Source organism: Sinocyclocheilus grahami, unplaced genomic scaffold, assembly GCF_001515645.1.
Source record: "Sinocyclocheilus grahami isolate Dianchi unplaced genomic scaffold, SAMN03320097.WGS_v1.1 scaffold197.1, whole genome shotgun sequence".
Lineage (NCBI taxonomy): Eukaryota > Metazoa > Chordata > Actinopteri > Cypriniformes > Cyprinidae > Sinocyclocheilus > Sinocyclocheilus grahami.
This window is the reverse complement of record NW_015505376.1, coordinates 517,395-537,266: the sequence shown is the minus strand read 5'-3', so window position 1 is coordinate 537,266 and position 19,872 is coordinate 517,395. Positions and strand designations below refer to the sequence as shown.

The 19,872-nt window shown below is 36.0% G+C and overlaps 1 protein-coding gene and 2 long non-coding RNA genes across 3 annotated transcripts in view; all 3 read left to right on the top strand.

Annotated features, from left to right (window-relative positions):
- Positions 1–8,629, top strand: part of cntnap2a (contactin associated protein 2a) — a 245,255-nt gene extending 236,626 nt beyond the window's left edge. The window contains exon 22 of the mRNA XM_016285487.1: positions 8,430–8,629. Within this exon, the coding sequence (XP_016140973.1) occupies positions 8,430–8,629 (200 nt within the window). The remainder of the gene's footprint in view (positions 1–8,429) is intronic.
- A 1,053-nt stretch (positions 8,630–9,682) lies between these two features.
- The window catches only part of LOC107595134 (uncharacterized), an 18,845-nt gene continuing 8,655 nt past the window's right edge, over positions 9,683–19,872 (top strand). Inside the window, exon 1 of the long non-coding RNA XR_001610235.1 lies at positions 9,683–9,693. This is a non-coding gene — a long non-coding RNA (uncharacterized lncRNA). The remainder of the gene's footprint in view (positions 9,694–19,872) is intronic.
- On the top strand, positions 15,473–17,125 carry LOC107595133 (uncharacterized). The gene is made up of 2 exons (XR_001610234.1): positions 15,473–15,585; positions 16,488–17,125. It is a non-coding gene; the product is annotated as an uncharacterized lncRNA (long non-coding RNA).

Below are 19,872 nucleotides of genomic sequence, written 5' to 3'. Positions count from 1 at the left end.
GGGCTCCAGATCCAGACGACAGTGGAATCCAGTTTCCAGGTGTTGCTGAAGCAGGATATCAATGAGTGCGGAACAGGAGATGGGCTGCAGTCTGTGATCACCCAGCCCCAGCTGCAGACGTACACACACACACACACACACACACACAGGCATCTGCAGCGTGGAGAGGAGCATACATTGACAGAGAAGAAGGCTGGCATTTTGGAAGAAGAAAGTGAGATACAGCTGATAACAAATGCTTGTCAGGCAGGTAATGTTTGCTTTCTGTACTGCAGCATTGAGGGGTTTGAAGGAGGATGTGAGGGTGAAGGATGCAGTACATGTGTTTAGTGTGTTTGGATATTCCACTGATCACCCACAGTAGTCTTTTATGTATTCCTGTTCCTAATATTGAATTAGAATCAGAATGTATTGTAGCATAGCATTGTTTGGTTATTGATTTGTTGGGCAGATTGTCTGCATTGCTGGAATATGTGTGTGGTGCAGGTAGTATAAGGTGGTGTTTCCTTCCAAGGGTGGCTGATTGAAGAGTAAGTAGAAACACTGAGGTTTGAATTCACTAAATGTATTTGTCTTTTTTGCGCAATATATTTCAGTACAAAAACCTGCATCTTATATATATATATATATATATACACACACACACATATACATATACATTTTTATCTCTCTTTCAGACTCAAACCTGGGGGTATATATAAATACATTCAACATTTCCATTACAGGAATAATTTTCCTTTTAAAATATGTTGTTTTAATGTTTTTTTAAACTATAATAATATTATTATATATATTATAATAATATAAATATATATATGTTGCATTTATTAGATTAAAAAAAATAATAAATAGTCTCGCTAATAAAAATCTGGAGAACTCGCACTTGAACACAAGGTCACCTTTTCTATTTCAATTATGGATTGCACCTTGTACACCTAATGCAGATAACATTACGCATCATTATTGGCTGATAAAAGTGACCGTTTTAAACATTTTCAGGTATCTGGTCTAAAGTCGAACGATGCTGTTCAGTCCCAGTAAAGTACGGCAGATTGCAATAGTCTGCTGCATACTAGAGGGAATTTCTTTGTGCAAATTGAGTTCAGCTCTAATTGTTGTGTGCATGTTTGCATTATTACTTGATTTGCATAATTCATTTAGTGAATATAGCTGTGTTTCCTGAGTAACGTGCCTTTGCTGCGGGTATTTCTGAGGTTGCTCTCTGATTGTCACGTGATGTTGGACAGGTGTTGTTCTGTCTCAGTCTGTTAGCACATGGTGCATCATGCAGCAAGATCTGAAGATTGGCCTCTTCCATTCTGAGCAGTATAGCAAGATGTCATAAAATGAGGTGAAATGAAATGTTAGGCCATCATGATATGTGTTGACAGTGTCATTGTAATTCACATTATCACTTTTCTTTTGGCCCAGCACCTCCCACCTCCTTTTCTCTCACACTCCTGCTACACCGGCTTCCATTTGTTACCAAGGCAACCCTTTCATCCCACCCCTTCTCTCCATCTCACATCCCATCCATCAAAAGACAGTCTTCAATCCCTCATTTGCCCCCTCTTTCCCTGTCTCTCCCCCGCAATAATGGCCCCTACCAGGATTGCAGTGTTTACTTTAATGTCTCTGAATAATTCATAGCGTTTCTCAGCAGCTCATAGACAAAAGAGCTGTTAAAATATTTGTTTTTATTCAAATAGCAGTTTTACTTGCACTACATAGATCTACATATCTCTTCTCAGTGTGAAATGTTTTTAAAGTGATATACTGTATTGTGTTGACTGCAGTAAGGAACATGGTTTGTGGAATGCAGTATCAGTTGCTTCTGGTGAGTTTTACAGTATGATCAAGTGCGTATCTTGTCTCTGTTTTCTACACCAAACTGCATTATAAAACGGGAAGAAACATTTACAGCAGGTGGCTACAGGTGTGGGTGCATTGCAGTACAAGTTGGTGCTGTCAAGGAAATTATATTATCATGTTTTTATGATTTAGCCAGTTTTATGCTATAAATGCATGCCAGTTTTTGATATAGCTATATCTATCTAACTATCTATCTATCTATCTATCTATACATGTATGTATATATACTGTATGTGTGTATGTATATATAGATAGATAGATAGATTGATTGTTTTTATATTTCTAGAAAATAAAATAAATATACAATTCTATATATATATAATTCTATAATATATATATATATATAACAATTTAAATATATATATATATATATATCAATTGTTTTTATATTTCTAGAAAATAAATAATTTCTATTATATATATATAATTTTTTTTTTCAAATTTTACCAAAAAAAATGGCTCACCCCAGTATTTTTGGCCGTTTTAATTTAATTTATACATATTTTTGTCTATATATTTCAATTCAAGTAAATGTATGTCACATTTGAAGAAACAGTCAGGTTGAAACTAAATAAATGTTCTATGTCAAAAAAAAAAATTTTCACTGAGCTTCACTGCTTATATATATTTATAAAATATATATTTAGCATATATTTACAATGTATTTTGACCACGAATATGTAACAAAAATTGCAGCTCTGGATGCCTTTGTTTACTAGTCTTATTTTATCATACGCTGCACACAAGCACACTGAAATAATGCGGTGTGGTGATGCTGGGTGGGGGAGACACCACCACCACTTTCAGGTCACACCATCCACCCTTTCTTCATATCAGCCAGATCTTGACCTTGAATCTAATTAACCTGAATCATATTGCTCTGCACCACACTAAAAACACATATGCCCTCCAAGATCAACAGGACACAGACAGCCAGCTGTAATTGTCTGCTTGTATTTATCAGTCAATCACAGGGAGATAAACAACAGGATTTGTGTGTTTTTAGAAGCAGGCCATGATGAACTTTTAGTGGGAATTGTGAAAATCAATGTTTGTTTGTTCCCATAACTATGACTCGAGGTAAAGTTTGCAGCGTTGAGGAACAAAGAAACTGCAGTGCTCCCTCCTCCCTCTTAATGTCAGAGGAAAGCAGAACTGCATGTGGCTGATTGGAGTCCATCTGCTTGCAGTATAAAACATTTCATCAAGGGGGTAAAAACGATGTAATGAAAGCCCAGTTTGCACAAAACAAGGGGTAATGTAAGTGCAAATACTGCAGCGTGTCTCTAATAATCAGAGCATCATGAAGAGCGAGAGGGAAATCTCCAGAGCTTTCCACCTGAATTTGCAGTCAATTCTCATAAATATTCCAGCCACATTTCACGCCTCTGAGGAACCAATACACAGCAGAACGTGTTATATTTCATACAACAAACATGAACCTGAATAGCGTTAATGCGTTTTCCAGTCAGGTAGCTATGTTCTTTTAAATCATTGAAAATATTTGCGTTTTAAAGTAGATTTTGGATGTGAATGTGACAAGAATGATAATCGTTTGATTTGCTATGCTGTAGAGTCATGATTAGATACACTCAAATTACTCTCTGTAATTTCATATTCTAGTAATTTAAAGCAAAGACAATAATAGAATTTAACGAGATCATTCACATCAGATATGTAACGTCTCTACAGCTCTGTTGTTTCTTATTATTCTGAAACAGAAATTCAAGCAGATCAGATTTTGTGTATTGGTATTCATAGGAGATTTGCTGAAAATGAACAAGTGTTCTGTCTGGCTTGTGCCAGCAAGTATCTGAGATGGAGACTAGTATTCATAAGGATGTTATCACATTTCTTCACTTTCTGCTGAGCATTGAGCTGTGAGGTTGACTTTAGTTGTGTGGGGAGGCCATTTCTTTTTGCTGAATCGGGAGTGAAATCCCATTTTAGCCCTGTGAGACTTAGCATTTGGAATATTGTTGTGTTTTGGCCTATTATTTCTGAATGTAGCGAACGTTTGTTGCCTTTCATTAGTGCAACACATGAGCGTAGAACTTCTTGTATGCTTTTTTGTGTCTTGTACCCTGCAACATGTTACAATAAAAATATTATTTTATGTGTATGTATATATAGATAGATAGATAGATTGATTGTTTTTATATTTCTAGAAAATAAAATAAATATACAATTCTATATATATATAATTCTATAATATATATATATATATAACAATTTAAATATATATATATATATATATCAATTGTTTTTATATTTCTAGAAAATAAATAATTTCTATTATATATATATAATTTTTTTTTTCAAATTTTACCAAAAAAAATGGCTCACCCCAGTATTTTTGGCCGTTTTAATTTAATTTATACATATTTTTGTCTATATATTTCAATTCAAGTAAATGTATGTCACATTTGAAGAAACAGTCAGGTTGAAACTAAATAAATGTTCTATGTCAAAAAAAAAAATTTTCACTGAGCTTCACTGCTTATATATATTTATAAAATATATATTTAGCATATATTTACAATGTATTTTGACCACGAATATGTAACAAAAATTGCAGCTCTGGATGCCTTTGTTTACTAGTCTTATTTTATCATACGCTGCACACAAGCACACTGAAATAATGCGGTGTGGTGATGCTGGGTGGGGGAGACACCACCACCACTTTCAGGTCACACCATCCACCCTTTCTTCATATCAGCCAGATCTTGACCTTGAATCTAATTAACCTGAATCATATTGCTCTGCACCACACTAAAAACACATATGCCCTCCAAGATCAACAGGACACAGACAGCCAGCTGTAATTGTCTGCTTGTATTTATCAGTCAATCACAGGGAGATAAACAACAGGATTTGTGTGTTTTTAGAAGCAGGCCATGATGAACTTTTAGTGGGAATTGTGAAAATCAATGTTTGTTTGTTCCCATAACTATGACTCGAGGTAAAGTTTGCAGCGTTGAGGAACAAAGAAACTGCAGTGCTCCCTCCTCCCTCTTAATGTCAGAGGAAAGCAGAACTGCATGTGGCTGATTGGAGTCCATCTGCTTGCAGTATAAAACATTTCATCAAGGGGGTAAAAACCATGTAATGAAAGCCCAGTTTGCACAAAACAAGGGGTAATGTAAGTGCAAATACTGCAGCGTGTCTCTAATAATCAGAGCATCATGAAGAGCGAGAGGGAAATCTCCAGAGCTTTCCACCTGAATTTGCAGTCAATTCTCATAAATATTCCAGCCACATTTCACGCCTCTGAGGAACCAATACACAGCAGAACGTGTTATATTTCATACAACAAACATGAACCTGAATAGCGTTAATGCGTTTTCCAGTCAGGTAGCTATGTTCTTTTAAATCATTGAAAATATTTGCGTTTTAAAGTAGATTTTGGATGTGAATGTGACAAGAATGATAATCGTTTGATTTGCTATGCTGTAGTGTCATGATTAGATACACTCAAATTACTCTCTGTAATTTCATATTCTAGTAATTTAAAGCAAAGACAATAATAGAATTTAACGAGATCATTCACATCAGATATGTAACGTCTCTACAGCTCTGTTGTTTCTTATTATTCTGAAACAGAAATTCAAGCAGATCAGATTTTGTGTATTGGTATTCATAGGAGATTTGCTGAAAATGAACAAGTGTTCTGTCTGGCTTGTGCCAGCAAGTATCTGAGATGGAGACTAGTATTCATAAGGATGTTATCACATTTCTTCACTTTCTGCTGAGCATTGAGCTGTGAGGTTGACTTTAGTTGTGTGGGGAGGCCATTTCTTTTTGCTGAATCGGGAGTGAAATCCCATTTTAGCCCTGTGAGACTTAGCATTTGGAATATTGTTGTGTTTTGGCCTATTATTTCTGAATGTAGCGAACGTTTGTTGCCTTTCATTAGTGCAACACATGAGCGTAGAACTTCTTGTATGCTTTTTTGTGTCTTGTACCCTGCAACATGTTACAATAAAAATATAATGCGGTGTGGTGATGCTGGGTGGGGGAGACACCACCACCACTTTCAGGTCACACCATCCACCCTTTCTTCATATCAGCCAGATCTTGACCTTGAATCTAATTAACCTGAATCATATTGCTCTGCACCACACTAAAAACACATATGCCCTCCAAGATCAACAGGACACAGACAGCCAGCTGTAATTGTCTGCTTGTATTTATCAGTCAATCACAGGGAGATAAACAACAGGATTTGTGTGTTTTTAGAAGCAGGCCATGATGAACTTTTAGTGGGAATTGTGAAAATCAATGTTTGTTTGTTCCCATAACTATGACTCGAGGTAAAGTTTGCAGCGTTGAGGAACAAAGAAACTGCAGTGCTCCCTCCTCCCTCTTAATGTCAGAGGAAAGCAGAACTGCATGTGGCTGATTGGAGTCCATCTGCTTGCAGTATAAAACATTTCATCAAGGGGGTAAAAACCATGTAATGAAAGCCCAGTTTGCACAAAACAAGGGGTAATGTAAGTGCAAATACTGCAGCGTGTCTCTAATAATCAGAGCATCATGAAGAGCGAGAGGGAAATCTCCAGAGCTTTCCACCTGAATTTGCAGTCAATTCTCATAAATATTCCAGCCACATTTCACGCCTCTGAGGAACCAATACACAGCAGAACGTGTTATATTTCATACAACAAACATGAACCTGAATAGCGTTAATGCGTTTTCCAGTCAGGTAGCTATGTTCTTTTAAATCATTGAAAATATTTGCATTTTAAAGTAGATTTTGGATGTGAATGTGACAAGAATGATAATCGTTTGATTTGCTATGCTGTGGTGTCATGATTAGATACACTCAAATTACTCTCTGTAATTTCATATTCTAGTAATTTAAAGCAAAGGCAATAATAGAATTTAACGAGATCATTCACATCAGATATGTAACGTCTCTACAGCTCTGTTGTTTCTTATTATTCTGAAACAGAAATTCAAGCAGATCAGATTTTGTGTATTGGTATTCATAGGAGATTTGCTGAAAATGAACAAGTGTTCTGTCTGGCTTGTGCCAGCAAGTATCTGAGATGGAGACTAGTATTCATAAGGATGTTATCACATTTCTTCACTTTCTGCTGAGCATTGAGCTGTGAGGTTGACTTTAGTTGTGTGGGGAGGCCATTTCTTTTTGCTGAATCGGGAGTGAAATCCCATTTTAGCCCTGTGAGACTTAGCATTTGGAATATTGTTGTGTTTTGGCCTATTATTTCTGAATGTAGCGAACGTTTGTTGCCTTTCATTAGTGCAACACATGAGCGTAGAACTTCTTGTATGCTTTTTTGTGTCTTGTACCCTGCAACATGTTACAATAAAAATATTATTTTAAATGATCAGTTTATTATCAGTTATCAGTTTATGGAACCATTTGTTTCATTTAAAAGGATGCATTTAATCAAAAGTGACAGTAAAGAAATTTACAGTGTTACAAAAAATATGCTGTCCCTTGTGAATTTTTCTCAACAAAGGATCCTGAAAAGAAATGTAGGATGATTTCCACAAAAATGTTAAACAGCACACTTAAAGCATTAGAGAAATTAATTTTAATAAAATGTTTCTTGAGCACAAAATCAGCATATTAGAATGATTTCTGAAGGATCATGTGACACTAAAAACGGGAGTAATCATAGGAATAAATTACAATTTAAACATTTAAAGAAAAAAACTGTTGTTTTAAATTGTAATATTACATTTTTTTTTATTAAAAAAGTCCAGTTTTTGCAGTATATTTAATCAAATAAATGCAGACTTGGAGAACATAAAAGACATTAAAAAAAAATCTTACCAACCCCAAACTTTTGAATAAAATTACTATACATATATATGAGCCTCTTAAAGAAGAAGTTACAGGTCTGTGAGAGCCAGAAATCTTGCTTGTTTGTAGGTGACCAAATACTTATTTTACCGAGGAATTTACCAATTAATTCTTTAAAAATCCTACAATGTGATTTTCTGGAATTTTTTTCTCATTTTGTCTCTCATAGTTGAGGTATACCTATGATGAAAATTACAGGCCTCTCTCATCTTTTTAAGTGGGAGAACTTGCACAATTGGTGGCTGACTAAATACTTTTTTGCCCCACTGTAAATTCATTACATTTCATTGTGCATCTTGTTTATTGGTGCAAATAAGTTTCAGGAGTTGAATTGCAATTCAAAAGACATTCTTAATTCACATCTGAATGTCGCTCAACCTTGAATCTATGATATACTGTCATCTCTGATGCACCCCCACTGCTGTGATACTCTGAATAAAAAATCATCATCCCTATGAAGTGTTCTTGATCCACAACACAGACAGCTTGCTTTGTTTTTTATCTATTGTTCTCATTGTGTGTTTTTCATCTGCGGTCTTTTACCATAGAGACAGTGTGTACCTTACCCCTGGCTGTGGTGAGAGAATGCAGAATTTAGCTGCGCACCAGATATGATGCTTAATTTTCCCAAATCTGTTCCAATAAAGAAACAAACTTGGATTGTTGCGACTATTCCTTTCAAACTGTTCCTTTAACTGTGGCGAATGTATTTTCCTTGCAGGTATCATTGCAGTGGTGATCTTCACTATTCTGTGCACGTTGGTGTTTCTAATCCGGTACATGTTCCGCCATAAAGGCACCTACCACACCAACGAGGCCAAGGGGGGAGAGTCATCAGAGTCAGCCGACACGGCCATTATTGGCACCGAGGCCAATTTCACAGAGACCATCGACGAAAGCAAGAAAGAATGGTTCATCTAATGGGGGTGTACAGACTCTTTCAGAATCTTTTTTTGAGTATCAGAACTAATGTTTTGGGATCAAACTCATCACCAATTTGAGAAACTGTCCTGTACATAGTGACTGGCTTGTCTCTTTCTATTGTGTTTTGGCAGAAGTCTTTTAGGTGTGTAATCTCTGGATCACATTAATAAATCATTTCACCATGTGTTCTTTTTTTTTAACAGAAACATAATTATTTGCCAAAATCCTCTTTTATGGAAAATGTTTATGTACGATTAATCATTTTCTTCACATGCTTAATCTTAAAAAAAGTCCTTGTTTGGAAAATGTTTTAGACAGACTGTAAATGTTAAATGCTCTATATGAATATGTTTATTTAATTAATTGCACAAATGGCAGAGTTTTAGATGACATCAGATTGTATATCATCAGCGAGGGGAAGAAAAACAAGGCATGCACCAAGAATTATGTCAAATTGACGCTGTCTGTTTGTAGCTTTCTGCACAGCTATGCTCATTTATTTCTTGTGGAAGCCTTCAGTTTATTGTTCCTTGCCAAACACCTCTCAGTCTTAAGCATTTGTTTTGCTGAAGGCATGTATCATGGCATAAAGATGTTATTTTGAGAGATCATTTTGTCTGTGATTCATTTATGCAGGCTGTGGTAAAGCACTGGCATAGTGACATCTATTTGGCAGATGAAAACCCAAACATGTATCATCAGCGTTTGTCATTGCAGATGAAGAAGGTGGGACCACTGACACCCAATTGAATGACTTAATTCAAGGTGCCTTTAGGATTCAGCCAGCCGTCTGTGGAGAATTACTTTGGTTAAATAGATAAAAGGAGAATCCCAACAAATCAAATGGCTGTTTGTATTTATTTTATATATTTGACTGAGAAGAAAGCAGACCCAATGTTTATGAGTTTAGAAGTGTTTGGAACAGCACTGTCATATAATTATTTTGCACTGTGTATTTTGTCAAATTACTTTCGACATTTTTTAAGCATTATTTACTTTTTTGAATAAAATGTCAAATAAAACGTCATTTACATACAGATTATCCATTCTCTCAGAGGCTGGTTCACAGAATGATTTTAGACAACTGATGTCGGACAATGTAATGTATTTATTTGTTATAAATATCTAGGTTTAGAATTATGACACATCCGCCATTCATTGGAGTAATTCTGAGTATCTGATCTGAATAGTTTATCATTCTCTTATAGAGATATCAAGCTAAATTTGATCGTTGTTTCATCAGCTCTCTTATTTATGTGGTTTTGCAAAAGAGTAGATATGTATCTTAATATTATTTTTGAAAGGTGTATGGGTAATGATATATGTTTGGAAGGGTTTGTGTTCACAATCACATCTCAGACTATAACCATGTTAATTTAGTTAAATATTTCTCAAATTGACATTTTGGAGCGTATAATGAGGGATTCATGAGAATGTACAAGAGTCTTGATGAGTTACACTTTTATATTCTAATATCAATTTCTTCACCCCTCATTTACATTGAAAATATAAACATTGTTTTGTATTATTGTAAGGTTAGTCAGTTAGGATTCACAATAAATGAACTATATAAATATATTTTTATGAGGATATTTTGTAGATGACCTAGCCTTTCATTGTGTCTCATCTATCTGTGTATTAGAGGAAGGATTTTCAAAGTGTTCTCAAGATCTGTGAAGAAAGAAAGATGTACTTGAACGTTCCTTGTATGGAGACAGAAAGCTTTGATCATTTTAATTGTCATAATATGACCGCTTTTCATTACCTTTAACAGTATTATTCTTTAGACATGTTGAATTTATGTTTTGTGAAGGTGATTTTTGTTTCTTTTTATGACGAGAGGATACAAAATAATAAAATGTTTTCTATTATTTATTGAACACAGCTCAGTTCTGCTGCCTCTCATATGGCACGTATATAGGCCTTTAAATGTAAATATAGATTTTTTTGATCACAGCAATTTAAGGCTTTGACATTTTATTGTTTTTGAGTCAATAATACGAGTGAATCAGTTCTGCTGCCTCTCATATGGCACGTATATAGGCCTTTAAATGTAAATATAGATTTTTTTTGATCACAGCAATTTAAGGCTTTGACATTTTATTGTTTTTGAGTCAATAATACGAGTGAAAGTGTAAACAATATAATATATTTACTCATCTGTATCTCATATTATGATTGCATTCTGCTCGTGTATTCAACTTGTTTTAACGGCAGCATGACCACTGTATGTGAAATTGTACATACTGTACTTTAAACTATTGTGCAATATCACAATTGTATTTACTCCTGGGGGCATATTTTTTACCTTTTGTTATGATGTTGACAAGTCAGGAATGAATAGTACAATACTTTTTATATTTAGAGCAACTCAGTTCTCGACTGGCTGTTTAACGTAAAATATTTGTACTGACCTCTTTTCATCCATCTCATTACTGTGTGAGGCCTGATTGCAAAATAAGAGAATTCCTCATTAATGTGGCTATTCTTATGGGAAGGGAATAAAAGCAAGTAGCCTACCTAACAAATGTTTGTTGTGTAGTTTTTTTTCAATGTGTACTACATTCACATTAGATGGAACTTCAGATGTTACCGACCGTATATCAAATTGAATATATTATTGGGTTAAATATATATATGAATATGGAGTTGTCTATCAGTCCCTATAAAGTTACATTATCAGACATCACATCTCTATATTTGAAGAAAACTAAAACTGTTTTATAAAATGTATACTGCGTAACACAAGGCAGTCAGATGTTGCAATGTGGATACTGCGTGGTATGCATATAAAACTGAAGTCCATAATCATTTGTAAACTAGAGGTCTCTTATGTTGACACGTTGTGATGACTCTTATGAAGCAGAATTTAGTCAGCTGCTGCCCAAGCATCTCAGAGGCGGCAACACGAGAGGTAGTGGTGAGTTACTGCAGCTATATTGTGAATGTAACTGAATGGCTTCAGGATCTGAGGAGGATGGATGGGATCTTAAAAGAGAAATGGTGTGGCAAAAGGCTACTAATAAGCGTAAGAAAAAAAGAGTAATGGATCAGGAACAGAAACAGATGATACTGTTAAAAAAGTAAGAGGACATGACAATGTAACATCTGGCAGTGAGATGCAAACATGGGGAGAGTTGTAACAACACCATTTCCACATATCAGGGATAAACTAGGAGTCCTATGATAATTTCATTATTTACCCACTTCCTCCCCGATCTTATATCAATGGTTGTCAAGGCTGTAAATAGATATATGCAGCTTTTATAAAGAAAAAACAGATTTTGGTGTAAGAATCCAATTTTTTTTTTTACCAAAACTACATTTTGCTTAGTACTTAAACTGTTGCCGATTAAATCATATAACATACATTAGAATAAATTGTAGATTCTCAGGCAAAATGTGATGCATTTTTAAATTGCTAATTTCAAACCATTATGCTAATACAGCTAACTAAACATTGGATGACAGGGGTGTGGTAAATTGTAACACATTTTAGCATTCCCTTGCATAGTACAGAGAACTTTCATGTTGTATATATGGAGCTTTTTTTGGCAGCTCAAAGCCAAAGGAAATGTGGGTAAAATGTGCCCTATGCAGTTTCTGGATCCACCAAGCCTGCACTCTAGGGTTAAAAACATTGGTTTTACACCATTGTTAATCTGATTGAGAAAATTCATACATAAACACAATCTCGCACACAGATTTACACAGGTTTTTGTTAGATCTGCATATTCTTTACCTCGGTACACTGGAGTTGAGTGTTCAGTAAGCATAAATACTGTTAAAGGGATAGTTCACCCAAAAATGAAAATTTGATGTTTATCGGCATCCAAGATGTAGGTGACTTTGTTTCTTCAGTAGAACACAAACAAAGAATTTTAACTCAAACCGTTGCAGTCTGTCAGTCATAAAATGTAAGTGAATGGGAATCACGCATTTGAGAGTCAAAAAAACCATCTGTATCTCATATTATGATTGCATTCTGCTCGTGTATTCAACTTGTTTTAACGGCAGCATGACCACTGTATGTGAAATTGTACATACTGTACTTTAAACTATTGTGCAATATCACAATTGTATTTACTCCTGGGGGCATATTTTTTACCTTTTGTTATGATGTTGACAAGTCAGGAATGAATAGTACAATACTTTTTATATTTAGAGCAACTCAGTTCTCGACTGGCTGTTTAACGTAAAATATTTGTACTGACCTCTTTTCATCCATCTCATTACTGTGTGAGGCCTGATTGCAAAATAAGAGAATTCCTCATTAATGTGGCTATTCTTATGGGAAGGGAATAAAAGCAAGTAGCCTACCTAACAAATGTTTGTTGTGTAGTTTTTTTTCAATGTGTACTACATTCACATTAGATGGAACTTCAGATGTTACCGACCGTATATCAAATTGAATATATTATTGGGTTAAATATATATATGAATATGGAGTTGTCTATCAGTCCCTATAAAGTTACATTATCAGACATCACATCTCTATATTTGAAGAAAACTAAAACTGTTTTATAAAATGTATACTGCGTAACACAAGGCAGTCAGATGTTGCAATGTGGATACTGCGTGGTATGCATATAAAACTGAAGTCCATAATCATTTGTAAACTAGAGGTCTCTTATGTTGACACGTTGTGATGACTCTTATGAAGCAGAATTTAGTCAGCTGCTGCCCAAGCATCTCAGAGGCGGCAACACGTGGTGAGTTAGTGAGTTACTGCAGCTATATTGTGAATGTAACTGAATGGCTTCAGGATCTGAGGAGGATGGATGGGATCTAAATGGTGTGATGGTGTGGCAAAAGGCTACTAATAAGCGTAAGAAAAAAAGAGTAATGGATCAGGAACAGAAACAGATGATACTGTTAAAAAAGTAAGAGGACATGACAATGTAACATCTGGCAGTGAGATGCAAACATGGGGAGAGTTGTAACAACACCATTTCCACATATCAGGGATAAACTAGGAGTCCTATGATAATTTCATTATTTACCCACTTCCTCCCCGATCTTATATCAATGGTTGTCAAGGCTGTAAATAGATATATGCAGCTTTTATAAAGAAAAAACTGATTTTGGTGTAAGAATCCAATTTTTTTTTTTACCAAAACTACATTTTGCTTAGTACTTAAACTGTTGCCGATTAAATCATATAACATACATTAGAATAAATTGTAGATTCTCAGGCAAAATGTGATGCATTTTTAAATTGCTAATTTCAAACCATTATGCTAATACAGCTAACTAAACATTGGATGACAGGGGTGTGGTAAATTGTAACACATTTTAGCATTCCCTTGCATAGTACAGAGAACTTTCATGTTGTATATATGGAGCTTTTTTTGGCAGCTCAAAGCCAAAGGAAATGTGGGTAAAATGTGCCCTATGCAGTTTCTGGATCCACCAAGCCTGCACTCTAGGGTTAAAAACATTGGTTTTACACCATTGTTAATCTGATTGAGAAAATTCATACATAAACACAATCTCGCACACAGATTTACACAGGTTTTTGTTAGATCTGCATATTCTTTACCTCGGTACACTGGAGTTGAGTGTTCAGTAAGCATAAATACTGTTAAAGGGATAGTTCACCCAAAAATGAAAATTTGATGTTTATCTGCTTACCCCCAGGGCATCCAAGATGTAGGTGACTTTGTTTCTTCAGTAGAACACAAACAAAGAATTTTAACTCAAACCGTTGCAGTCTGTCAGTCATAAAATGTAAGTGAATGGGAATCACGCATTTGAGAGTCAAAAAAACATACACAAACAAAACCAAATTAAACCCTGCGGCTCGTGACGATACATTGATGTGTAAAGACACGAAACGAACAATCTGTGCAAGAAACTAAACCGTATTTATATAGTTTTTTACCTCTGATTCACGCAATGTCCGAACTGTCCTGAGCACGCTTGCATCTTCTTCTTCAGCTGGTGTGTGATGTGTCTTCTTCGTCATGCTTTACGGCAGTTCACAGACTTATAAGTGAATTACCGCTACCTATCTCTCAAATGGACCATTGACACTCCTAATTGAGATTGTAGATGGGGTGTCAATGGTCCATTTGTTATCTCGGGAGTTCCTCTGTCCATTTCTGTGAATTAAATCAAAAGATTGAATTTGAGGAATCTATGGGGTATTGTCAAGAGGAAAATGAGAAACAAGAGACCAAAAAATGCAGATGAGCTGAAGGCCACTGTCAAAGAAACCTGGGCTTCCATACCACCTCAGCAGTGCCACAAACTGATCACCTCCATGCCACGCCGAATTGAGGCAGTAATTAAAGCAAAAGGAGCCCCTACCAAGTACTGAGTACATGAATTGGTGGGTTTTTGTTAAATGTGAACAATTAAAAAGATCCAATTAAAAGATCCAAAGACTTAAACTACTTCAGTCTGTGTGCATTGAATTTATTTAATACACGAGTTTCACAATTTGAGTTGAATTACTGAAATAAATGAACTTTTCCACGACATTCTAATTTATTGAGATGCACCTGTACTAAGGAAAAAAAGAAGATAAATGGGATATTAGAAAAAGGATTAAAATAGGGTATTAATCAAAGAATAGTAATGGAATATATAGTAGAAACAGGATTAAACTAACGAATTTGATAGGGAATTAAATAAATAAATAAATAAATAAAACAAAGGAATAGGGGAACACACAAGTTGGGTTTTTTGGCATGGGAGCTGAACACGCAGCAGTCAGAAATATACAGCTTGGGTGAACCCGAAATAAAATTAACAATAAAGTAAAATAAAATATGAATAGAGACGGGACTATCATCAATGTATGAATGAAAACAGTAGGTGGTGGTATGTGCCTATGGTACGGAATACGCCAAAATCCCAAAGAACAAGAACAAGAAGCATCTCAGAGGCTGCGTTACACTTTGGCGTTAGCATATGCGATGTTGTCAATTTATGGGACACAAAGCCTGGTAGGATTAGTCTAAATGTTTTCGTGCAGTTTTTGAAAGGACATGTCAATTAGAACATGTAATTACAGAAAGAAGAAGCGATTTATGTCAATAGGTTACCGTTTTCCTTTAAACTGCATTGACTACGACGATGTCAGTTATTGTTTAGCTTATTATTTTTCCTTATCGTTTTCCTTTCGCTCGTTGTGTTTTATTAGGTCACAGTCGCTCCGTTTGGTGTCAGTTACACAGTGAAGATCGAAGTTAACCAGCCTCTTGCTAAAAACAATGTAACGTTAGTCGTATTCATATTTCATATATTTCGGAGCCTCCGTTGATTGAGGTTGAATTTTTAAAGAAGGTTTTGTTAGTGTTTTACTGAACCATTCAAAAGGTTGGATTACGTAGGTTCAATTGAATGTTTTTAATGTTTTTTTCCGCAAGGAGCGTTAGACAAAAATATTAAGGAGCATAACTTTTCCAGACTGATAATAAGAAATATTTATTGAGCAACAAATCAGCATATTAGACTGATTTCTAAGGGATGACTGTATAATGGCTGCTTTGCCATCACAGAAATATATTCAGCTAAATTTTACTTAATTTCAGATTGAAGTAGGCTATATCACAATCTTACAGTTTTTAACTTTTTTTTCTCAATCAAATAAATGCAGCCTTGGTGAACATAAGAAATGTCTTTCAAAAACATTAAATCTTATGACCTTGATCAAACTTTTGGTAGTGTAAATGTTTTATTATTTATTTAATAATTGTTTAAATATGTATAGGGAATTAAATTAGTATAACTGTCTGTCTGTCTAAATAGTTCACACTAAATATTTTTAATGTCACTGAACAGGTCTTCAAAACAGATCTAGCAGAGAGATCAAATGTAATGAATGTTTTTTTTTTAACTCTTATAGATACCTTGCTGAAGTGGCTGGGCACTTCTACACTTCTTCCTTACTTCTACAGCACTTCGCAAAATCAACCTGAAGATTCAATCAAAGATTCATTCAGCAAGTGCATAATGCCACGATCAAAGGAAATTCCAGAAGATGTAAAAGAAAAGATCATTTTTTACCATAAGTCTGGTAAGGGTTACAAAGCTATTTCTAAAATTATGGGAGTGCATCGATCCACTGTCAGAACTATAATTTCCAAATGGAAAACACTTGGAACAGTGATGAATCTTCCCAGGAGTGGTCGACCCACAAAAATTTCACCACGGACACAGCGGAAAATCATCCAGGAAGTCACAAAGAAACCCGAAATAACGTCCAAAGAACTGCAGGCTTCTCTTGCTTTAGCTAAAATCAAAGTTCATGACTCTACAATCAGACGGAGACTGGGCCAAATTAGGAAACGCGAGAGAGTGTCAAAACGAAAAACACTGCAGAAAAAGAAAATAAATGCTTGTCTTGTTTGAATCTACAGGAAGATTCCCAAGTTTATGAGGAAAATCTTTTAAAAGCAGAAGTGGATGTTTTTATTTGATAAGAGTCCCATCATGTCCAGTGTAAAACAAACAGTCCTGCAACAATCCACAGTAAAAAGAAAAGAAAAAACAAAGTGTCTGCATTTACTTCTGGACCAGAAGTTCTGGTGACATATTTTTTACATTTTATTGTGTCAGGTATGAGTAGAACAGTACCTTAATCCACTGTAGCCTGACTGAAAAATATTCATCTATATTACTGTTTCTATGCAAAGGAAATAAAAAAAAGGCAACAAAAAAAAACATTTGTTTGAAATTCAGCTACATTTGTGTTTTGACTTCAACTGGATTATTACTAGGTGGGAACTGAAGTTTTTCTTTAGCCTTTTCTGTCAGCCATTTGTCAAGTTTTAGTGCAGGGGTGGCGAACGACAGTCCTGGAGAGCTGCAGAGTTTTGCTTCAACCCTAACCAAACACCTGAACAAGCTAATCAAGTCTGAACGGTTACTAGGAAGCTACAGGCAGGTGAGTTTTTAGGGTTGGAGCTGAACTCTGTGGGGCTGCGGCTCTCCAGGACCGAAGTTTGCCACCCCTGTTCTACTGTCTAGCTCAGGGCTGTCCAAACTCGGTCCTGGAGGGCCGGTGTCCTGCAGAGTTTAGCTCCAACTTGCCTCAACACACCTGACTGGAAGTTTCTATGCCTAGAGCTTGATTCGCTGGTTCAGGTGTGTGTTTAATTAGGGTTGGAGCTCAACTCTGCAGGACACTGGCCCTCCAGGACCGAGTTTGGACAGCCCTGAGCTAGACAGTAGGCACGTTTCCATTACAGATTTGCGCAAAACTTTGGCGATATTTTCTGAATGTCGATAAAAAAGTATGAGTGGCCGTAATCAGCTTCAGTGACCGTATCAGAGCCACACTTCACCGCAGACGTGTGCAATGTAAATTGTCTAAGTATTAATAAAGCCCCTTATACTGGAGCGCGGCCACTTATGAAGTGTTTCTTGGAGGTTATAGTACATTGAAGAATGATCATATGACATGTTACATACGCCATGTGACCTGTAAATGCGAAAAAGCCGTTTCCATTTCAGTTTTGCGAATTAATCCTTTTTCGCATTGCCTGAAAAACCACCTCATGAGAGCGCAAAAACTTTTTTGCGATATATGGCCGTTTTTGCGAAATTGACGCGTTTCCGTTAAGCGTATTTTCAATTCGCAATTTCAATTTGCGCAATTTGAAGGGCAATGGAAACGCGCCTACTGAGAGACCCTGGAGTCAAAAAGGTTTGAGACGCACTGCATGGCGTTAGTGAACACCGGGTGTCGCTGTATCTCTCAGTGAACACTAGAGGTCGCTGTATTTCTCTGCGCTGTGGCGTATGGTAATGACTCTTCACTCGCTCTACTGAATTCTTATATCAAGCATCTCCAGCTGCAGAGAACAAACACATCAACACCTCTTACAGCGCAACATTACAAACGGTAAGATTAAATACGTGTCAACTATTGGGTTTTAAGATAATGTATGCCTAGCAGGGGATATTTGACCGAACAAGTTGCCATTTTACACAATACATCAAAAGCTTCGCTACGCTAGAGGAGTTTGGGAATAATATTTAGTTTGTTTTATGTCAGTCGTTTACTTAGCATAATGTGCCATGAGCGACACTTTACCAGGTATCTAAAGCTAAGCTTTGGAATTGTCTTAAAAACATTCATTTTGTTTTTCATAGTGGTTTAATGCAAAAGTAGAGAAATGTGACTCACTTTTACCTTACATTTTCTCTGTCTTGATCCCTATGGAAACATAAGGAAAGCTTACGAAATGCCTGAAGTCGGGGCTCGAATTGAGGGGGATGCGTCCCCCTGGTGGGAAAAAAAATGACAAAAAGCATTTCCCCCCCATAATAGCTGGTTCAAGCGTTAAAAATATCTGCAAGACATTTGTTTTGACCATAATCCATGCACCAGAGCTGAATGTGGATGTGAGGCAGCCTATGCACGCACCTCCGAAGGTAGAAGAAGCTCGTCGGCTTGGGTTAAAAGCCTTCAACTTAAAGAAACCACCAAATTTTCCGTACGTTTGTTCTTTCCACTTCGTTGATGGCAGACCCACGGAAAATCATCCATTCGCCGAGAAACGATGCTCCAGTGAAGACTCCGAGGCGACGTCTCATCAGGATATATCCACAAACAGGTATATTACAGCTTCTTGTTAAGTTACGTGCTCAAACAAAAGACATTGTTTAAACTATTTCTTTATCGATGACACTCCTATTGGGCATGAATAATATTTAGTGCTAAGCTGAAGCTGTTGATAACAGTAGAAAACTGTTACAAAAAAGCGCATAGAGAGATGGCTAAAATTTAAAATGGTCATTTTACTTACACTCAAGTTGTTCCAAACCTGTGTTAACTTCTTTTTGCTGCTGAAAACAAAGTAAGATATTTCAAAGAATGTTTGGAACCAAGCAAATCTTGGGTCCCATTCACTTCCATAGTAGTAAGAAATAATACTATGGAAGTGAATGGGATCCAAAAATAGTTGGTATATTAACATTATTCCAAATATCCTCCTTTGTGTTCAGTAGAACAAAGAAATGTATACAGGTTTAGAACAACTTGAGGTTGAGTAAATGATGAAAGTGTTCATTTTTGGGTGAACTATCCCTTAAAGGGATACTCTCCACATCACCGTATCGCCATTTTGGAGAATATGAGCTGTATGCTGTACTGTGTCAGCCGCGCCACAAGGATACGTTTTCTGCGTGTATTTATTGATTTGAAAGAAAACAGCACATCCGCACAGCGCCACTGACAGAAGAGCGAATGCAGTTTGCGTTCAGCGGATATTCTACAAAATGGC